This window comes from Mastigoproctus giganteus, chromosome 9 (assembly GCF_048544385.1).
Source record: "Mastigoproctus giganteus isolate SK-2022 chromosome 9, ASM4854438v1, whole genome shotgun sequence".
Classification (NCBI taxonomy): Eukaryota; Metazoa; Arthropoda; class Arachnida; order Uropygi; family Thelyphonidae; genus Mastigoproctus; species Mastigoproctus giganteus.
The window spans coordinates 52,546,159-52,567,025 of record NC_143583.1 but is presented as its reverse complement, the minus strand read 5'-3'; the positions used below and the strand labels follow the sequence as shown (position 1 = coordinate 52,567,025).

The 20,867-nt window shown below is 37.6% G+C and overlaps 1 protein-coding gene across 2 annotated transcripts in view; it reads left to right on the top strand.

The window, feature by feature from the left end:
• LOC150080219 (protein lifeguard 2-like) overlaps window positions 1-20,338 on the top strand; it is a 178,329-nt gene extending 157,991 nt beyond the window's left edge. Inside the window, exons 10-12 of one of the 2 annotated variants that reach the window (XM_090381091.1) lie at window positions 656-745; window positions 1,304-1,351; window positions 20,041-20,338. In XM_090381091.1, coding sequence (XP_090237217.1) covers window positions 656-745; window positions 1,304-1,351; window positions 20,041-20,184 — 282 coding nt within the window. In that variant the 3' untranslated portion in view covers window positions 20,185-20,338. The remainder of the gene's footprint in view (window positions 1-655; window positions 746-1,303; window positions 1,352-20,040) is intronic. The other variant, XM_090381089.1, reaches the window with a different exon arrangement.
• The last annotated feature ends 529 nt before the right edge of the window (window positions 20,339-20,867 follow it).

Here is a 20,867-nt window from a genome sequence, read left to right as displayed (position 1 = left end):
TTGATGTACAATTTTACATTGCACTCTTTCCCTTTGTGAAATCAAATTTCTAACATTAGAATTTCTAGTGGGGTTATTTTTAACATTAGAAATAACCCAATTAGATTGTCTAACATTAGAAATAGCCCCCTTTCCATGTGGGGGGGGCTATTTATAATGTTAGACTAATCTGTAGAGTAACGATTAATCACAACCTTCTACCTCCTACCCTGCTGCCAGCCTGTGGTCTATCTTAAATTTTTATCCATGATTCCATGTTTCAGCTTATATAGTAACCTCTCATAAGGTTACTGTATAAGTTGGAACTATTACTGCGCTTGAAGTACGCTGACTTCACTCGCAGTCAATGTGTGCCTGAGATAGATATTTGTCAGCACTCTAGCAGAATTTTTTGATACTTCAGCCATTTACATATTCCAGTGAAGGATTTTCTTCATTGAAATCAGTTTTAATAAAGAATGTTAATGGAAAAAAAATAAAAATATTAAAATTAACTTTCATTTTAGTTTTTTAATTTGTCTTTTTTTTTCTATGCATTAATACTTATATCCATTTATAACTTATTTAAAGGTAGTGAGTAGATTTTGGAAATAAGGAATTTTTGCTTGTTATTTTATTCCTCTTGAGATTTTATAAGCAATATTTCTTTTTTCAGTTTGACTTCACAATGTGTGGTGGATTTCTCTTCATAATGTGCTGGGTGCTCTTTCTTTTCGGAATTCTTTCCATCTTCACATACAATGATGTAAGTATCCTGGTTATAGGAAAATAATTATGATTTTTATATATTTTGAATGATGCTGTGTTTTTAATAGTAGACTTTCTTATTGTAATGTGTGTATAAATAAGTGATCCTCTGTTAGATTATTCATACAGTGGTTATTACTATTCTGTATACATAAAAGCCATAATATTTAAAGACCTTACTTCAGTACAAGATTGGGAGTATGTGCAATTAGCATTTCATCAGTGTATTCTTTTATTGCATCTCTATTTAAAGTGGAGGTCCTGAATCTACAATAATTAGTCTCGGATAAATCCTTTGTTTATAAAAATTTACACTGTAACTGAATATACTGCAGAAAAGAATAGAGTAGTTCAGTGGTTTACAAACTTCATGTAGTTCCATCCTCCTTAACTTAAATAGGCCATACTCACTCAAGCAAGTGTGACAAACATGCTTGAGCCAGTATTGACCAGCTTTGGGCAGCGTTTTTATTGCATTCCCCTTTTTTGTTTTTTATGTATATCATAGAATTTAGAAATTTTCACGTGTTCTTGAAAATCACATTGTTTCTTCCAGATCCTGAATACTGTTTATTCAGCTCTGGGAGCCTTAGTCTTTATGTTGGTAAGTAAATAGTCCCCTATTTGCATATATTAAATGTTAATTTCTTGGAAAAATGCAATTGTTACCCAAAAGAATAAAATTAAAATAAAGCATTGTCAGTGATGTACTTGTCTCTAAACAGCACTCGGGTTTAATGATACATTACAAAATCATTATGTAAAATAATTTAATAAACTAGTCATGTTTAAATTCTTTAAACATAATATGGTAGTTGAAGAACAGTCTTTCATATAAGCCACTGTAACCAAGTGGTAAGCATAAGAGTACAGAAGTACATATGCTTTGAGTGACCATGGTTCAAGCTTACATGACTACAAAATGCAGTGTATATAAGACCTAATGTATACAGGTAACAAATATACAGAATCTTTTGAAAGAAAGATATTACTGCATCACATATAAGTTAAATATGTTACAAAGTGGATGTTGCTCTTTGAAATTTTTTGTAAGAAAGGCCAAATGAGGCATGGTACTAATTATAGTGCTTGGCTTGTAAGTTCATGGAGATGAAAGAACAGTTAATAAAAAAAAATTTGCAATAGTTATAAACAAGGATTGACAGACTGATAAAGCTATGAGGGGAGGAATAACCATGTCAGCCTTTGAACAGCAGATTTGAGGAAATTTTAAAAGTAGGGAAGAAAAGCAAGAAACACAACACTCTTAAGTGAGCAAGCTGATATAGCAGTAGGACAGATTTTCCAAACTCTGAATTTTTTTTTTTTTTTTTTTTTTGTTAATGAAAATCCCAAACATGAAAGTTATTAGAACCTATAATACTTAGTACCGTGTATGGCTTGTAGGTTGAAGAGACAGAAGATTTTTTTGTTGAATTAAACTTGAATTTCTGTAGATTATAGTTTTCAGGAAATAGTAGTAGTAGTAGTAGTGGCACATGATGCAAGAAAGCAAGTGTAGGAGCTTATGCAGCATCAGCCAAAAAAAAAAAAAAAAAAAAAAAAAAATCACACCATTCCCTCCAAATGCCTGTCCAGTTCCTCCTTAAATTTATTTAACCTATCAACTTCTACAACGACAGATGAAAGTTTGTTCCAGCAATTAACCACCCGCTGGCTAAAGGCAAATTTCCGCACATCTATTCTACATCTGTCCTTTCTTAATTTGAACTTATGTCCCCGTAGGTTGGTAATCTGAACAAGTGGAAGGATCCCATCAGAATTCAGCGTGCTCAATCCATTCAAGGCCTTATAGACCTCAATCAGATCACCGCGCAGGTGCCTAGTCTCCAGCCACTGCAATTTGCAGAACTTAAGCCTCTCTTGGTAATAGAATCCCTTCATTCCCCTCACCAATCGTGTTGCTCTTCTCTGTACACGCTCAAGCAAATCTACATCCTTCCTAAAATGAGGCCTCCAGACCTGTACGCAGTACTCAAGGCGTGGCCTGACCATTGCCTTATACAGAGGGACAATCACCTCCTTTTCCCTGCTAGCAAAATTCCTATATATCATTGACAAAACCCCATGACCCGCCCTAGCAGCCTGTCTGCATTGCTCAGAAAACTTCATATCTGCCTGCGCAATTACTCCCAGGTCTTTTTCATTTTCTACCACCTTAAGTGTAGTACCACACAGTTGGTACGTTTCTCTGGGGTTACTTCTACCCATATGCAGTACTTTGCATTTGTCAAGGTTGAACTTCAGTTGCCACTTCTTAGCCCATCTGCCCAAATTATCTAGATCCTGTTGCAGTAGCACACTGCCATTACTGTCATTAACAACCCTGCCAACCTTTGTGTTATCTGCAAACTTCGACATTAAGCCTGATATACCTTCATCAATATCATTGATAAATACACAAAACAACAGTGGACCCAACACCGAACCCTGTGGGACTCCACTAATAACATTAGTCCACGAAGAGCAGCACCCATTGATTACCACCCTCTGTCTTCTCCCACTTAACCATCCTTTTATCCATTGTAGCAACTTACCCTTAATACCATTCTGCTCCAATTTGTACAATAGTCTTCCATGCGCAACAGTGTCAAAAGCTTTCCTGAAATCCAAGTAAATGATATCAAAATTATTTTTTGCATCCAGTTCCTTTGTGACCACATCATAATAACCAATCAAATTTGTCAGACAAGACTTTCCCTTAACAAACCCATGCTGTGTTTGAATTATTGCTGCAGTCTTGTCTAGATGATCCTGCAATGCATCTTTAACCAGCGACTCCATTATTTTACCCGGAACAGAAGTTAAACTAACTGGTCTGTAATTACTCGTGTCACCCTTCGATCCACCTTTGTGAATTGGGGACACATTTGCACATCTCCAGTCCGTGGGAACCTCCCCTGAGTCCAAGGATGCTCTCATAATTATGGCTAAGGGTCTGCTTAGTTGCTTTGCCGCCTCCTTTAAAATAACTGGATAGATCCCATCCACCCCAGGTGCCTTTCTTATGTTTAACTTCAACAATTTCTCCTCCACTTTGCTCTCAGTTATTACAAAATCATTAAGCACACTGCTACAATTTGATAACCTTCTTCCATTTTCAAATTGTAATAATTCCTCACGTGTGAATGTAGATGCAAAATACTCATTCAGTTTGTTTGCTATCTGAGCAGGATCATCAACAGTCGAACCATCGATGTCAAGTGGACCAATCATATTCATCCCCTTCCTTTTAGAGTTTATATAAGTAAAGAAATCCTTGCTGTTTTTCTTAGCATTTTTTGCCAAAGATTTCTCGTAATCCGCCTTCGCCTGCCGAACCTCCTTTGTGACCTGATTACAGACTAGCTTATATCTGCCACAGGCTTCTGCGTCACCTGATAATTTATATGCATCCCATGCATTTTTCTTCCCTGTCACGAGTCTCATTAGTTCATTTGATAACCATTTAGGCCTAAACCTTGAACGATATTTCTTAATCGGTATATAAAGTCTAGTAGCTTCCACGATTAATTCTTTGAATGCTTCCCACTTAGAATTTACTGTTTGTAACATCGTTAGTTGATCCCACTGTACAGAATTTAAAAACTGTCTGAGACCACTGTACTCCCCTTTACGGAAGCAAAAACCCTTTCCTTTACCCCTGACGGTAGTTACCTCTTTGAGTAAATCCCACTTCAGCACACTGTGATCACTGCCACCTAGTGGTTCCTTTATCTGCAAATTCTTAATACACGAATGATCACTGCTGATAACCAGATCAAGAGTGTTACTTTCTCTGGTTGCCTCTCGAACATGCTGCTGCAGAAAACAATCATCCAATAACTCCACAAAAGTCTGACTAGTGTGTGAGTGACCAACCCACAAGTTCCAGTCAATATCTGGGAAGTTAAAATCCCCCATTATAAGACATTCTGATTTACTGGCCCACTCTATTTCTCTGTACAATTGTTCATTGTACTCATTCAAGTCATTAGGCTTATAACACACTCCTACTCTTATTTTTCCTTTCGCAGTGCTTATCTCACACCAAACTGACTCAACAGAGCACTGTTCATCTATATTAACTGGGTGCACTTCCTTTGATTTTATGTTTTTCTTAATTAACAGCATAACACCCCCTCCCTTTCTGTCCTGTCTATCCTTTCTGTACACATTGTACTCCCCAAATTCCAGTTCTGCATTCCTTATATCTTTGTGATACCACGTCTCTGCTATCCCAACAATATCTGCCTTTGATGTCTTGACCAACACTTCAAATTCATCAAATTTATTTACTATACTTCTAGCATTGGTATACATGCAAGCATACATGCTCCTATTGCCTGTTCCCTGTTACCCTAACACATCCCATATACCCAACTATTCCATGATGACTGCCATCCGTCCCTGAAACCCCCAACACCCCTCGCTCCAGGTCGCTTCTTATTCTAATAGAAGTTGTGCAAGAATCACCTTCACCTCTGCCTGCGGTTACTGTTAAACTATTAGTCTTTGTATCCCCCCAAACTAGCAGTTTTCCGACCCACCTAACACTGCCTCGATAGCATCAGCAAATATTCTTGCACCCTTTCTATTTAAGTGTATCCCATCCCTGTAGAAGCAATCTCTCCTGTTAACAAGTACAGTCCAGGCTGAAAAAAATTCTACCCCTTGAGCCTTGCACAGTCTTTACAGGGCCGAATTGATCGACAAGGCTCTCATCATGTACTCCCTCCTATCGTGTCTGGGCAGAATTGCAGACACTTTCAAATTCAACCCTATTTCACGGCTTTTTTTCAACAGTGACCTGTACTTGTTGAGTAATTCCGCCGGTCTCCTACTCTTAATATCATTAGTACCAACGTGTACAACTATATCACCTTTTGTGCCCTTGAAAGATGATATCCGCTCTACAACGTCATCAACCTTTGCCCCTGGCAGACATACCCTGGTCCTGTTCCACCTATCCTTTTTACAAAATATATTCCCCATCTCCCTGACAATAGAGTCACCAACAAAATACATCTGAAGGGAGGTTGCTCCAGAACACAGAAGTTGAAGGGATAAATGAGAGAGAAGAAAAGATGGTTTTGTGATTTAAGTTGGACAGTAAATGGATGTTGACTGGTTTGGAAGGGAGGAGGTGAATTATAGAAGCCAATTCAGAAGAGCAGTGCCCAGGGAAGTATCCACAGAAAAGGCATGCCTTTTCTATGTCACACAAACAAAATGTCTATGGGACAGAGTGGAGAGACTTTGTAAGAGATGGGCCATTAATTAACTGACCCCTGGTGAGTCTTTCAGTCTGACAGAGGTTATGGGGCAGCACCCCAGATGCGGAAACATTATTCCCTAGGACAGATTTGAGATTTGTACAGAGTGAGTAGCTGTTTAGAAGAAAGTAACACTTAGAGCAAAAGGAAAACCCAGCTTTTTGATGCAAAAGAAGCAGTATTTGTGATGTGCTAATACCAAGCATGATTAACAGATCTTGTCTAGAAATCTAAGTGTCATTCAAGATAGCATAGAAGCAGAAGAAGCTTTTTGCGAGATATGACAGGACTGAATTTTAGAAGGAATGAAATTAAGTTATCTTTGCCCCAGTGGAGAATCACCTGGAGATCAGCATTTGAGGAATTGGTAGCAGATATTTGAGAAGTTAGAGCTGTTTGTGCAGTGCAAGGTTTCTCAAACTGGAAGGTGAAATGCAATGTGCATATCATCAACAAAACTATGGATATGATTTCTACTCAGTCAAAGAAAGGCATTAATATACAAGAGGAAAAGAATGGGAGAAAGAGCTAAACCTTGATGAACACCAACATTAGTGGAAAAGTTAGAAGATAGCCATCTACCATCACCTGGAGTTAGTGGTCAAAGCAAAAACTGGATACCGAATTACAAAAAAAAAAATGTTGGCAATCCATAAGAAGGAAACTTGATTAGTCTCTGTTCTCTATCCCGGATGGCACAGAGAGCTGCATGCTAAGAGATTTTCCAGTTCTTACCAGTTATGAGAGGAAGCTATTGATGACTGGCTGTCACTTGCATGGAGAGCTCATCTTGTATTCGCTTAGACTTTCTGGTGCAACCAGCAGTGGAAGTAAGCATGCCAGCAGATTCTGTTTGGCTGGCTATTGCTTGCTTGGCCAGTCTGTCTAGAATTGACTGTGTTCTCCGATTGCCTGTTTCAAAATACTGTGTGGGGAACAAAGCAGGGGAGGTGCATGGCATGAGGGATCTCTTTGGCCTGCATCTTAGGTTGGGAAAGAATGCAGTCTAGGAAGAAAGGATGGTAAATCTGTCGACCTGAATTGGATGGTCAAGGTTACAAGAACTCTTTCTTGAAGTGATTGTGTGCATTTTGGATGATCTTGGGAGTAAGGAGATTGAAAGCATAGCCTTCACAAATGATAGGGAAAGTAATGTTTCTTCTCCCATCCCCAGAAATGACCATTTCAGATAACCTCTGTGTGTTCTGCTGTGGGCACCAAATCTGTAGTACCACTATCCAATCAAGCGTTTGTCATACTAGCAGATAACCTGTGGTGAGCTTAAAATCTTTGGGTGGGGGGGGGTGGATGGAAGCTAAAGATACATAAGAGTGCATTTTGTACATAAAATCATGTACAGTATCTTATTCATGTTTTTATGCTCCTGCCAGCAGTTCAGTTATTTAGTGATATTTTAAACATTCCCTCTCATACACTGTTTTGTAACAGTACTTCACTGTGTCTGAACTAAAAGAACTGATGAGTCACTGGGTTTAGGGCTGAAAGCCTCAGACTACATTGAACAAGTTAGTGCGTAGATGAAATGGCCGTAGTCGTCTCTACTGGCAAAGCGTTGCTTATTCAAGGTAGTGCGTTATCAGGGTAACCCATGAAGGTGTTCACATGAGATCTAACAAAAACAATGCCATTAGTCATGATTAAATGCAAAGATGTTCCTGTTTATTCAATTCTTTTTGGATTTTTTTTTTTTTTTTTTTCCTTTTTCAAATAAAGTTGTTATTTGGTTTTTAGGAGCATTAGCAACTAAGGCCATATTGCTCCGAGGATATGCGGTGGTCATTCCCTGACCTTTCTGCATCCTCCTTATTTGGTGGTCACGGGCTCGAACCCCGGTCTAATCAAGAGGCGTGTGCTACGCACTGCCGCTCCTGCTCACCTGGCTACGGAGGCACCTTCAAATAAAGAAAGCATTTGTTTTATAAATATGTCCATTTTTATAGATTGTATTTTTGGTGGCCCCAAATTTGTCTAATCAACTGCTTTGATCGACAGATTTGAGATTTAGGTGCCATACAAGCAAAACGATAATATTTAGCCCAATTTTAACATCAGTTCGTACTTCGGTAAAGAGGCAAAGGGATGTTTCGGAAAGGTAAGGGAAGGGATGGAGGAAAGGATCTCTGTAACTAGCATGTACCTAGGGTCTAGGGATCTGATTTGCCATTCTATACATAAAGTATAAGGTATGTGTCTGATGAATGGTGGTACCTGGAATGTCAGTTCAACTCCGTCATGTTTTGCTGTGGTGATAGAGAATATGCCTGTAGGTAGAAAAACAACTAAACATGAAAGAAACCATTTCGGGTTAAAATAGGTATTCAAATGAAGGAAATTTTGTTTAGAGTTAGATTCTCTTTAAAAATGGGGGAACCATTTAGAGATTAATAACCTGAAACTGTTTGCAAGAAAAGGAATTATAGAGAAAATTACACAATCTTAAACAAATAGTTATGCAAACTGTTTGCATTAAAAGAAATTATACAGATACAAAATATACAAAGAAATTATAACATATTCAGAGGGAAAAAGGTGGAGGAGGATAAACCATTAAAGTTAATAAATGTCCAATCAGTTCAAGACATGAACAATTGTTCACACAACAAATTTTACAAGACAATGGTATAAATTAAAATGCTCATGAGATTTCATAACGTTCAAGTTTTGATTAAAATCAAATAAGCAATGACAAATTTTACTGTAAAAAAAATATGGAGCAAACAGTTGAGGTGCATGTCACAGCTTATACAATTTGTGTACCAGACTGATAGCAAAAAGAAGTTTATGGATACTTAAAATTAAGAATTTAAGAAATTTAGGGTAGAAGTTTGGAGTTTTGAAAGAATTTGAAAATTATGAATGAATTTAAGTATAAGTATTGATCAATGCAAAAATGAGTTTATAATCCAGACCATAACCTATCGCCTTTTAAGAAAGACATCGTAAGAAATTCGGAAAGAAAGTAGGAGAGAAAATGAAGACAGATTCCTGACCAGGAGTAACAGGGACCTGTGTCAGACAGTAACTGTGAGTAAAATTCATTGTTAATAGGGCAAAAGAAAAGAATGTGGGTAGAATCCTTGACAGAACCGCCAAGACAAAGTTTGGAGTTGGAAAGATGGAAATGGGCAAGTTTAAAATTTAAGGAACCATTTCGTGTTAAAAGAAAGCTAGAAAACATGCTTGGAGAAAACCATTTAAGAGTATTTTCATTAACAAATGTAATTTCTGGAATAAACAATTTTGTAATTAAAACTTTTTGGGAATCAGACCAGCGAAGTTGCCAACGGTCGTCAAGAATTTTTAAAATTTGTTGGTTTTCTTATTTAAGACTGGAGGAGACATCAATTTGAATTCCCCTGAATTCTGCAGGGGCCTTTATGAATGGAAGTAAGAAAGTCCACGGTAAGTTAAATATAAGTCTAAAGGTAGTAAACCGAATAGAACTTGTAGGGCACAGGTAGAGATAGTTCTACATGCCATAACTAGTACTAGGAGGAAGCTGCACTAGATCAAACCAAGCTTGGACTCAACTCTAAGCAATTTAGTGTGTCTAAACCACTCTACAGCAGCATAAGTGGTAATTAGTAAAATGACAGCTTTGTATAGTGTATGCGAATCTTATGGTTCAGATCCCAGTCCTCATGGGAAATGCAAACAATTTGAAAGACATTTTTTTTTCTCACTTTGTCAGACAGATGATTCAGATGGGGAAGAAAAGTAAGGCAATTATCAAGCGGTAATCCAAGGAATTTTGTGGTAGTTACAAAAAGAGAGATTTACCATTAATTTTTATGAAAGGACAAGTTGGAGAAAGGGTGCCTTTGAAGACCATCACACAAGTTTTGCTGTGAGAAAGTTTGTTAAGCATTGACCCAATCAAAAAGTTGTTGAAGAACAGAATTCGCATTTTGTTCTAATGAATGGCGAGAATTTCCACAAAAAAAGAATGTACGCAACTGATGAATAATTTGGGGAAACCTTTAGCAACCATTGGTTGAGAACAAGATTCCAAAACAAGGGTCCAAGAATAGACCCTTGTGGACATCCATGTGAGGCTTTCCAAGAAACTGTGTGAAAATTTGATGTAACCTTAACAGATCCATCTGAAAAATAATTCCCAATAAGATTGTATGGGTTAACAGGACAGATCATAGTTCTAAGATGGTTGAGAGCACTCTCCACACCAAAGAGAGCCAAATGCACCCTCGAAGTTGATAAAAATTGCCAGGACATATTTAGAAGATGATTCATTAATTAGATTCAGAAGAGTAATAAGGGGATCTTCAGCACCAACTCCAGAACGAAAACCATATTGATTACTAGAATAGCTGTCTGTGTTCTGAAGCAAAGCCAGGATTCCGTATGAGATCAAATGGTTGTCTATCTGGTTGGCACAATATAGCCATAGTTGCTAATGTGCCAATAAAATCCAAAACAGACCAAACAAAAGTCTCCATCTGAAGATATTGGTTCACTAGAAAAGCTCTGTGAGCATATGCATTATCCATTCAAAGAAAATCTTAGCCAATCATTCTCCTGTAAAAGGATAAGCATGTGGATCAATGATCTCATCTTGATATCTTACAGCTGTTATGTTCCTTGCAGGAATACAAGGATCTGGATTGCTGTTGGCATTGAATCCACCTCACATCATTAAATCACCATCTCCAAACATGTTTCTTTTTTTGCAATAGAATCTGGTTCCGTGTTTCCTCTAGGTGCATGTGCAGACAGTCTTCAGTTTAGAATCTGAATTGAAGGACTGGAATTATCTAGACTCATCAGGTGATAGCATGTCTCCTGAGTCCAGTCAACTTACTGTCAACCCCAATTTGAACTGGCTTTTGTGTGTAGGGGATAAGGGAACACAGGCAATTGGCTGTCATGCATAAAGATCTCATTTCCTGGTGCATTCTGTAGGCAATATGCCTAGCTACAAACCCTCCTGTCAATCTGGAAGGCAAGTTGCCATTTTGCAAAGTCAATAATGCTGTGCACTTAAGGCTGCATAATAGCCATCTTGCACGAAGAAAAGGGGGGGATGGCCTTGGACAGGCCTACAGAAAGGCCATTTGCAAGTTTGGTTCCACAGTCTGCTCACAAGCTCGTTACATTCATCCATTGCCCTCTTTGTCGCACACATTTGAGTATTGGTAAGGGTATCCAGTCCACGTGTTTTAGAAAAAATTTTGCAGCTCTGGCAAACGCAAAAGTTTTTAGCTATGTTTAGCCACTTTATTGACTTAATTGTATTAAATTATTTTCTATAAATAGCTTATAGACCTAGTCAAGATCCTTGGTTTATTCTGAATTTAGATAGTGAGATTTTCGAAGTTAATTAATACTTAGTGTCTGTAGATTTACCATTCGTAACTTGCCACCATTGTTATACAATACAACCTTATATCCCTTACTAGATAGCCTTAGCTTAGTATAGTATATAATATTATCAATTAATCAGTAAAATTTATCAATCTTGTTAAACTTCATTGTCAATTAAATTGTACTTTTTTAACTAAATACATATAACGACATAGATTTTACAAACGTAACATTACTAATTAATACATAACTCGATACGGAAGTTATATAACGAAGCTCGGAGATAATACTCGATACTGGAAAAAAAAATTTATATATATATATATATATATATATATATAACTGTAATATTATGTTACAATAAAAAGAAATGGAAGTATGCTAGTAGTGTGGCAAACCAGTAGGGCAAAGAATTCAACATGCAAAAGTAAGATTAGAGTAATGTTGGGGAAACATCATTTAGAAAATAGAATCTTAATTAAATGAAAATTTAGCAGCACCCCCCCCTTATTGATAGGCACCTGTTTCCTAAACACGTGAAATATCACATTTGTGAATGTAACCTGCTAACAGTACAGATATTAAGTTTAAAAAGCGAAGGAAGGTTATAATAGAAAACGGAGTAGAACAAGCTATAAAACGAATTGAATTGGAAAGACTTAGCATTAGTAGAGGCATATGATGCAAGAAAGCAAGCTTATGTAGCAAAAAAAAAAAAAAAAAAAAAAAAGGCTCCGATTTCACCCCTCCATTCTTTCCAAATACCTATCCAGCTCAGCCTTAAATTTATTTAGGCTATCAACTTCTACAACAAAAGATGTAAGTCTGTTCCACCTGCTGACTAAAGGCAAATCTATCCTACAACTGTCTTTCCTCAATTTGAATTTATACCGTCTCAGGTGATTATTCTGAGCAAAAGGAAGAATACCATCAGCATTGATCATGCTCAAACCATTCAAGGCTTTATACACCTCACAGGTGCCTAGTCTCCAAACACTGTAATCTGCAAAACTTAAGCCTTTCTTCGTAAGAGTAACCCTTCGTTCCATTCACTAATCTTGTTGCCCTTCTCTGTGCTCATTCCAACAGCTCTACATCCTTCTTAAAATAAGGCCTCCAGACCTGTATATACTCAAGGTGTGCCCTGATCATTGCCTTATACAAGGAGATAATCACTTCCTTATCCCTGCTAGAAAAATTCCTATATATCATTGAGATACCATGAGCTACTCTTGCAGACCGTCTGAACTGCTCAGAAAACTTCGTATCTGCCTGTACAATTACCCCCAGATCCTTTTCATTCTCTACCACTGTCAGTGTAGTACCACAGAGTTGATACGTTACTGCTTCCATATGTACTTTACATTTCTCAATATTAAACTTCATTTGCCATCTCTTAGCCCATCTGCTCAACTTTTTTAGATCTTGAAGCAGCGTGCTGTCATTAGTGTCCTTTACAACCCTGCCAACCTTCGTATTGTCTGCAAACTTGGACATTAAGCCCGATATCCCATCATCAATATCATTTATAAATACAGAAAACAACAATGGGCCCAACACTGAACCCTTCGTGGACTAATAATATTAGTCCACGAAGAGCAGTGTCCATTGATTACCACTGTCTGCTCCCACTCAACCATCCCTTAATCTATAGCAGAATTTGCCTCCAGTGCCACATGGCTCCAATTTGTGCAGCAGTCTTCCATGTGCAACAGTATCAAAAGCCTTTCTAAGATCCAAATATATGATATCAAAGTTAATCCCTGCATCCAGTTCCTTTGTGACCACATCATAGTATCCAATCAAATTGGTCAGACAAGACTTCCCCTTAACAAAGCCATGCTGTGTCCATGCTATAACTGAAGTCTTGTCTAGATAATCCTGCAGTGCTTCTTTAACCAGTGCATCCATTAATTTCCCTGGAACAGAAGTTAAACTAGGAAACTGGTGCCTATCAATAAGTGGGGGTGCCGCTAAATTTTCATTTAATTAGGACTCTATTTCCTAAATAATGTTTCCCCAACATTACTCTAAGCTTACTTTTGCATGTCAAATTCTTCACCCTACTAGTTTCCCACACTACTCGCATACTTCAATTTCTTTTTATTGTAACATAATATTAGAGTTATATACAAGAAACATGTGGTTTTTGCATTTTTGCTACCACTGATGTAGCAGTAGTGGCATGTGATGCGAGAAAGCAACTTATGAGCTTATGCAGCATCAGCCAAAAAAAAAATAAATAAATAAATAAATCACACCATTCCCTCCAAATGCCTGTCCAGTTCCTCCTTAAATTTATTCAACCTATCAACTTCCACAACGACAGATGGAAGTTTTTTCCAGCAATTAACCACCCGCTGGCTAAAGGCAAATTTCTGCACATCTATTCTACATCTGTCCTTTCGTAATTTGAATTTGTGCCCCCTTAGGTTCGTAATCTGAACAAGTGGAAGGATCCCATCAGAATTCAGCGTGCTGAACCCATTCAAGGCCTTATACACCTCAATCAGATCACCGCACAAGTGCCTAGTTTCCAGCCACTGCAATTTGCAGAACTTAAGCCTCTCTTGATAAGAGGATCCCTTCATTCCCCTCACCAATCTTGCCCTTCTCTGTACATGCTCAAGTAAATCTACATCCTTTCTAAAATGAGGCCTCCAGACCTGTACGCAGTACTCAAGGCGTGGCCTGACCATTGCCTTATACAGAGGGATAATCACCTCCTTTTCCCTGCTAGCAAAATTCCTATATATCATTGACAAAACCCCATGACCTGCCCTGGCAGCCTGTCTGCATTGCTCAGAAAACTTCATATCTGCCTGCGCAATTACTCCCAGGTCTTTTTCATTTTCTACCACCTTAAGTGTAGTACCACACAGTTGGTACGTTTCTCTGCAGCACTTTGCATTTGTCAAGGTTAAAATTCAGTTGCCACTTCTTAGCCCATCTGCCCAAATTATCTGGATTCTGTTGCAGTAGCACACTGCCATTACTGTCATTAACAACCCTGCCAACCTTTGTATCATCTGCAAACTTCGACATTAAGCCTGATATACCTTCATCAATATCATTGATAAATATACAAAACAACAGTGGACCTAACGCCGAACCCTGTGGGACTCCACTAATAACATTAGTCCACGAAGAGCAGCACCCATTGATTACCACCCTGTCTTCTCGCACTTAACCATCCTTTTATCCATTGTAGCAACTTACCCTTAATACCATTCTGCTCCAATTTGTACAATAGTCTTCCATGCGCAACAGTGTCAAAAGCTTTCCTGAAATCCAAATATATGATATCAAAATTATTTTTTGCATCCAGTTCCTTTACTTTATAACCACATCATAATATCCTATCAAATTTGTCAGACAAGACTTTCCCTTAACAAATCCATGCTGTGTCTGAATTATTGCTGCAGTCTTGTCTAGATGATCCTGCAATGCATCTTTAACCAGCGACTCCATTATTTTACCCGGAACAGAAGTTAAACTAACTGGTCTGAAATTACTCGTGTCACCCTTCGATCCCCCTTTGTGAATTGGGGATACATTTGCACATCTCCAGTCCGTGGGGACCTCCCCTGAATCCAAGGATCTCTCATAATTATGGCTAAGGGTTTGCTTTGTTGCTTTGCTGCCTCCTTTAATATAATTGGATAGATCCCATCCACCCTAGGTGCTTATGTTTAACTTCAACAATTTCTCCTCCACTTTGCTTTCAGTTATTACAAAATCATTAAGTATCCTGCTACAATTTGATAACCTTCTGCCATTTTCAAACCTTAATAATTCCTCATGTGTGAATGTAGATGCAAAATACTCATTCAGTTTGTTTGCTATTTGAGCAGGATCATCAACAGTCGAACCTTCGATGTCGAGTGGAACAATCAGATTCATCCCCTTCCTTTTACAGTTTATATAAGTAAAGAAATCCTTGCTGTTTTTCTTAGCATCTTTTGCCAAGGATTTCTCGTAATCTGCCTTCGCCTGCCTAACCTCCTTTGTGACCTGATTACAGACTAGCTTATATCTGCCATAGACTTCTGAGTTGCTTGATAATTTATATTTATATGATGTGGGCAGCTGAGAGCCCATCAAGCTCTCAGCTGCCCACATCAGTGCCAGAGATTACACTTGATCATCACGCAACACAGTGGCAACCCCCAAGGCTGAATGTGCTAGTCCTACAAGAACTAGAAATTATCGGTGACTATTGTCAGGGAAACGGAGAACATTGTGTAAAATGGATAGGTAAAAAAGGACCAGGGTATGTCTCCCAGGGGAAAAGGTTGATGACGTTGTGCAGATATCGTCTTTTAAGGGCACAAAGGATGATATTGTTGAACACGTTGGCACTAATGATATTAGGGGTAGGAGACTGGCGGAATTACTTAACAAGTACACGTCACTGTTGGGAAAAAAAAGCCGGGAATTAGGGTTGAATTTGAAAGTGTCTGCAATTCTGCCCAGATACGATAGGAGAGAGTATATGATGTGAGAGCCTTGTCGATCAATTTGGCCCTGGAGAGATTGTGCAAGGATGTGAGAGCCTTGTCAATCAATTTGGCCCTGGAGAGATTGTGCAAGGCTCAAGGGGTAGAATTTTTCTTTGCCTGGTCTGTGCTTGTTAACAGGAGAGACTGCTTCTACAGAGATGGGATACACTTAAATAGAAAGGGTGCAAGAATATTTGCTGATGCTATTGAGGCAGTGTTAGGTGGGTCGGAAAACTGCTAGCTTGGTTGGGATACATGGACTAATAGATTAACAGTAGCCGCTGATAGAGGTGAAAGTGATTATTGCACTGCTTCTATTGGAATGAGCAGCAGCCTGGAAAACAAGGCACAGTGTATTTCAGAGTCATTGCAGTACAAGTAAACACATGGGTTGTATTAGGGTAGCTAAGAATAGGAACAGGTGCATGTATAGTTGCGTGTACACCAATGCTAGGAGTTTGGTAAATAAATTTGATGAATTTGAGTTGTTGGGCAAAACATCAAAGGCGGATATTGTTGAGATAATACAGACATGGTGTCACAGAGATATAAGGAATTAAGAAATGGAATTTGTGGACTACAATGTAGGAGTAGGAATGTGTCATAGGCCTAATGACTCAGATGAGTATAATAAAAAAACTGTACAGGGAAATAGTGGGCCAGTAAATCAGAGTCTTATAATTGGGGGATTTTAATTTCCTGGATATTGACTGGAATTCGTGGGTTGGTCACTCACACGCTAGCAAGGCTTTTGCGGTTTTATTGGATGATTGTTTCCTACATCAGCATGTTCAGGAGACAACTAGAGGGAGTAATACTCTTGATCTGATTATCAGTAGTGATGCTTCATGCATTAAGACACTGCAGATAAAGGAACCACTAGGTGACAGTGATCACAGTATGCTGAAGTGGGATTTACTTAGTGGTAACTACCATCAGGGAAGGGTTTTTGCTTTCGTAATGGTGACTACGATGGTCTGAGACAGTACTTAAATTCTATACAGTGGGACCAACTGATGATGTTACCAACAGCATATTCAAAATGGAAAGCATTCAAAGAATTAATTTTGGAAGCTACTAAGCTTTACCTACAAACTAAGAAATATTGTTCAAACTTTAGGCCTAAATGGATGTCAGATGAACTAATGAAACATGTGACAGAGAAGAAAAATGCATGGGATACATATAAATTAATGGGTGACATGGAAGCCTATGATAGATATAAGCTAGTCTGTAAACAAGTCATAAAGCAGATAAGGCAAGCAAAGGCAGTTTATGAGAAATCTTTGGTAAAGGATGCAAAGAAAAACAGCAAAGAGTTCTTTACCTATGTAAATTCTAGAAGGAAAGGGACAAATCAGATTGATCCACTGATTATTGATAGATCAACTGTTGATGATCCTGCTTAGGTAGCTAACAAACTGAGTAGTAGTAGTGGTGGCATGTGATGCAAGAAAGCAAGTGTATGAGCTTATGCAACATCAGCCAAAAAAAAAATCACACATGAGTATTTTGCATCTACATTCACACATGAGTAGTTATTCAGGGAAGGGAATGCCAGAGATGAATTAAACTCTGGCAGTGAGCTAGATAATTTTATAATAACTGAGAGGAAAGCGGAGGCAAAAGTATTGAAGATAAACATAAAAATGGCACCTGGGGTAGATAGGATCTATCCCGTTATATTAAAGGAGGCAGCAGAGGAAGTAAGCAAGCCCTTAGCCATAATTATGAGAGCTTCTTTGGACTCAGGGGAGCTACCCATGGACTGGAAATGTGCAAATGTGACCCCAATTCACAAAGGAAGATCAAAGGACAACACAAGTAATTATAGACCTGTGAGTTTAACTTCTGTTCCAGGGAAATTAATGGAGGCACTAGTTAAAGAAGCACTGCAGGATCATATAGACAAGACTTCAGTTATAGCTCGGACACAGCATGGGTTTTGTTAAGGGGAAGGCTTGGCTGACCAATCTGATTGGATACTATGATGTGGTCAAAAAAGAAATGGATGCAGGGAATAACTTTGATATTATATATTTGGATCTTAGAAAGGCTTTTGATACTGTTGCACATGGAATACTGCTGCACAAATTGGAGCAGTGTTGCATTGGAGGCAGATTGCTGCTATGGATAAAGGGATGGTTGAGTGGGAGAAGATAGTGATAATCAATGGACACTGCTCTTTGTGAACTAATGTTATTAGTGAAGTCCTTCAGGTTTCAGTGTTGGGTCCATTGTTGTTTTCTGTATTTATAAATGATATTGATGATGGTATATCAGGCTTAATGTTGGCAGTTTGCAGATGACACAAAAGTTGGCAGGGTTGTTAAGGACCCTAACGACAATATGCTTCTGGAACAGGATCTAGAAAAGTTGAGCAGATGGGCTGAGAAGTGGCAAATGAAGTTTAACATTGACAAATGCAAAATACTAAATATGGGAAGCAGTAACCCCAGAATAACGTATTGACTCTGTGGTACTTCACTGTGGTAGAGAATGAAAAGACCTGGGGGTAATTGTGCAAGCAGATAGGAAGTTTTCTGAGCAGTGCAGACAGTTTGTAAGAGTAGATCATGGTGTCTTGTCAATGATATACAGGAATTTTTCTAGCAGGGATAATGAGGTGATTATCCCCTTGTATAAGGCAATGGTCAGGCTGCACCTAGAGTACTGTATACAGGTCTGGAGGCCTCATTTTAAGAAGGAACTGTTGGAACGAGTACAGAGAAGGGCAACAAGATTAGTGAATGGAACAAAGGGTTGGTCTTACGAAGAAAGGCTTAAATTTTGCAGGTTACAGTGTTTGGAGACTAGGCACCTGCAGGGTGATCTGATTGAGGAGTATAAAGCCTTGAATGGTTTGAGCATGCTCAATGTTGATGGGATTCTCCCTCCTTCTCAGAATAATCACCTGAGAGGGCATAAATTCAAATTGAGGAAAGACATTTGTTGGATAGATGTGCAGAATTTTCCTTTAGCCAGCAGGTAGTTGATTGGTGGAACAGACTTCCATCTTTTGTTGTGGAAGTTAATAGCCTGAATAAATTTTAGGCTGAGCTGTACAGGTATTTGGAACGAACGGAGGGGTGAAATGGGAGCTTTTTTTTTTTTTTTTTTTTTTTGACTGATGCTGCATAAGCTTTCTTTCTTGCATTGTTGTATGCCTCTACTAATGCTAATGCTAATTTTCCATTGTATATATCATCAGTAATTCAGTCTTTTAACTGGTCTGTTCCTCTGATGAGCTGTCTGCATCTTTGTCTCTCCTGTGCTTTTTGTTTTAGTTCCTCAAAATTTCAAAGTCCTGCTTCATCTAGCAACAACCCGAAGAAGGTCTTTTTTGTTCTACCCCTAGGACATTTTTCCCTCCATTTCATCCAGAAGCAAACCACCATGTCTAATCACATGGCTCTCCCATTTGAGTCTAGTTGATCGTATTCTACCTAGAATTTTCCTTTGTTCTTGGAAAAGTCTTAACCACACTTGACACTTTTCAGTCCATTTAATTTTTTCCATCCTACACCAGCACCACATCTCGAAGTCTCTCTTTGTTAGAATTCATGTCTCCACTGCATGCAGTGGAGACATGAATTCTTCAGTGTAATCAACGACAGTTTATTCTTGAGAGATTGTTTTGCCATTGCAGTTTTAGATTGAATCTCAGTTTGACATGGAATGTCCTGTGCAAATAACTGCCCAGATAACTAAAGTGCTCTTACCTGTTCTATCCTTACTCCATCAATCTCAATTCGGAAGCGAATTAACCTTTTACCAGTCATCATTCCCTTATATATATATATATATATATATATATATATATATATATATATATATATATATATATATATATAAGGACGGAGAAAAAGATAGTTTAGGTCAATTTTTTTGTTTATATATATATTTATTATTTCTGTAATGGTGTATATAAGTAAAACTACTGTTTACACAAATTTAATAAATAGAACATTTACTAAATTTATGTAACAATAGTTTTTTTGTCAATAAAAAAAAAAATTCACTGTGGTTAGTGTATGGTTTGAAACTATCACTATCTAAAATGGTTCTTGTCTTGATAGTTTTTGGATAAATGATCTGTTATAATGTAGTAGCATAGATTTGTTGAGTTATTTATTTTTAATCATTTAATAATGTTTTTTCCTCAATTTCAGTTTCTGGCATTTGATACTCAGATGGTAATGGGTGGCAAGAGACACCAGTTGAGTCCTGAAGAATATATTTACGCTTCCCTTCAGCTATATTTGGATGTAGTTTATATTTTTCTCTTTGTTCTATCTCTGACAGGAAAAAAATAATGTAATTATCATTAATTTTCTACTGTAAAAAAAAAATAAAAAGTTTTTTGAATATTGCAAAGGCATTGTTAAACTAAAATTGTTGGCATCCTAAATAGATTTATGATTGTTTATTTATTAGTAACTTACAACACAAGTTAACATTATCAAAAAGTTTCTGGAAGCATGGACAAAATAATGAAGTACCAAAATCTAAAATTCCAATTATATTGATATATATTTTTAAATAGCACTTATTTTGTAATATTTTTCCTATAGCTTTCAGTTAGCTATGCTATTTTGAATATCATTTTAAAATACATGTATAATTATTTTTTAATCAGTCTGGTAGGACTAATCACAATTTTCTTTTTCTAAGTTTTTTTCTAAAATGATTTGAATATATTGAAGAAATTGTTTTTTATTTTATTTTCATGTCTTTTGAATGTTGTATTCTCTTGTAGTATAAATGCGATTTATTAATTCCATAATGGTTTTTCTCTACATAGCACAAAAGTAGTTCATGTTTTAAATAGACTCTAATTCATACCTGTAATCAGTTTGATAGGGCTGACAACTGAAATTCTAACTGAATTAGCCAATTTGTGGTATGCCCAAATATTTATGCAATGTTACTACAAGCGTGAAAAAACAGTATTCCAGATTCTGATAACCACACTGGCTTGGGTGATTGATAATAGTAC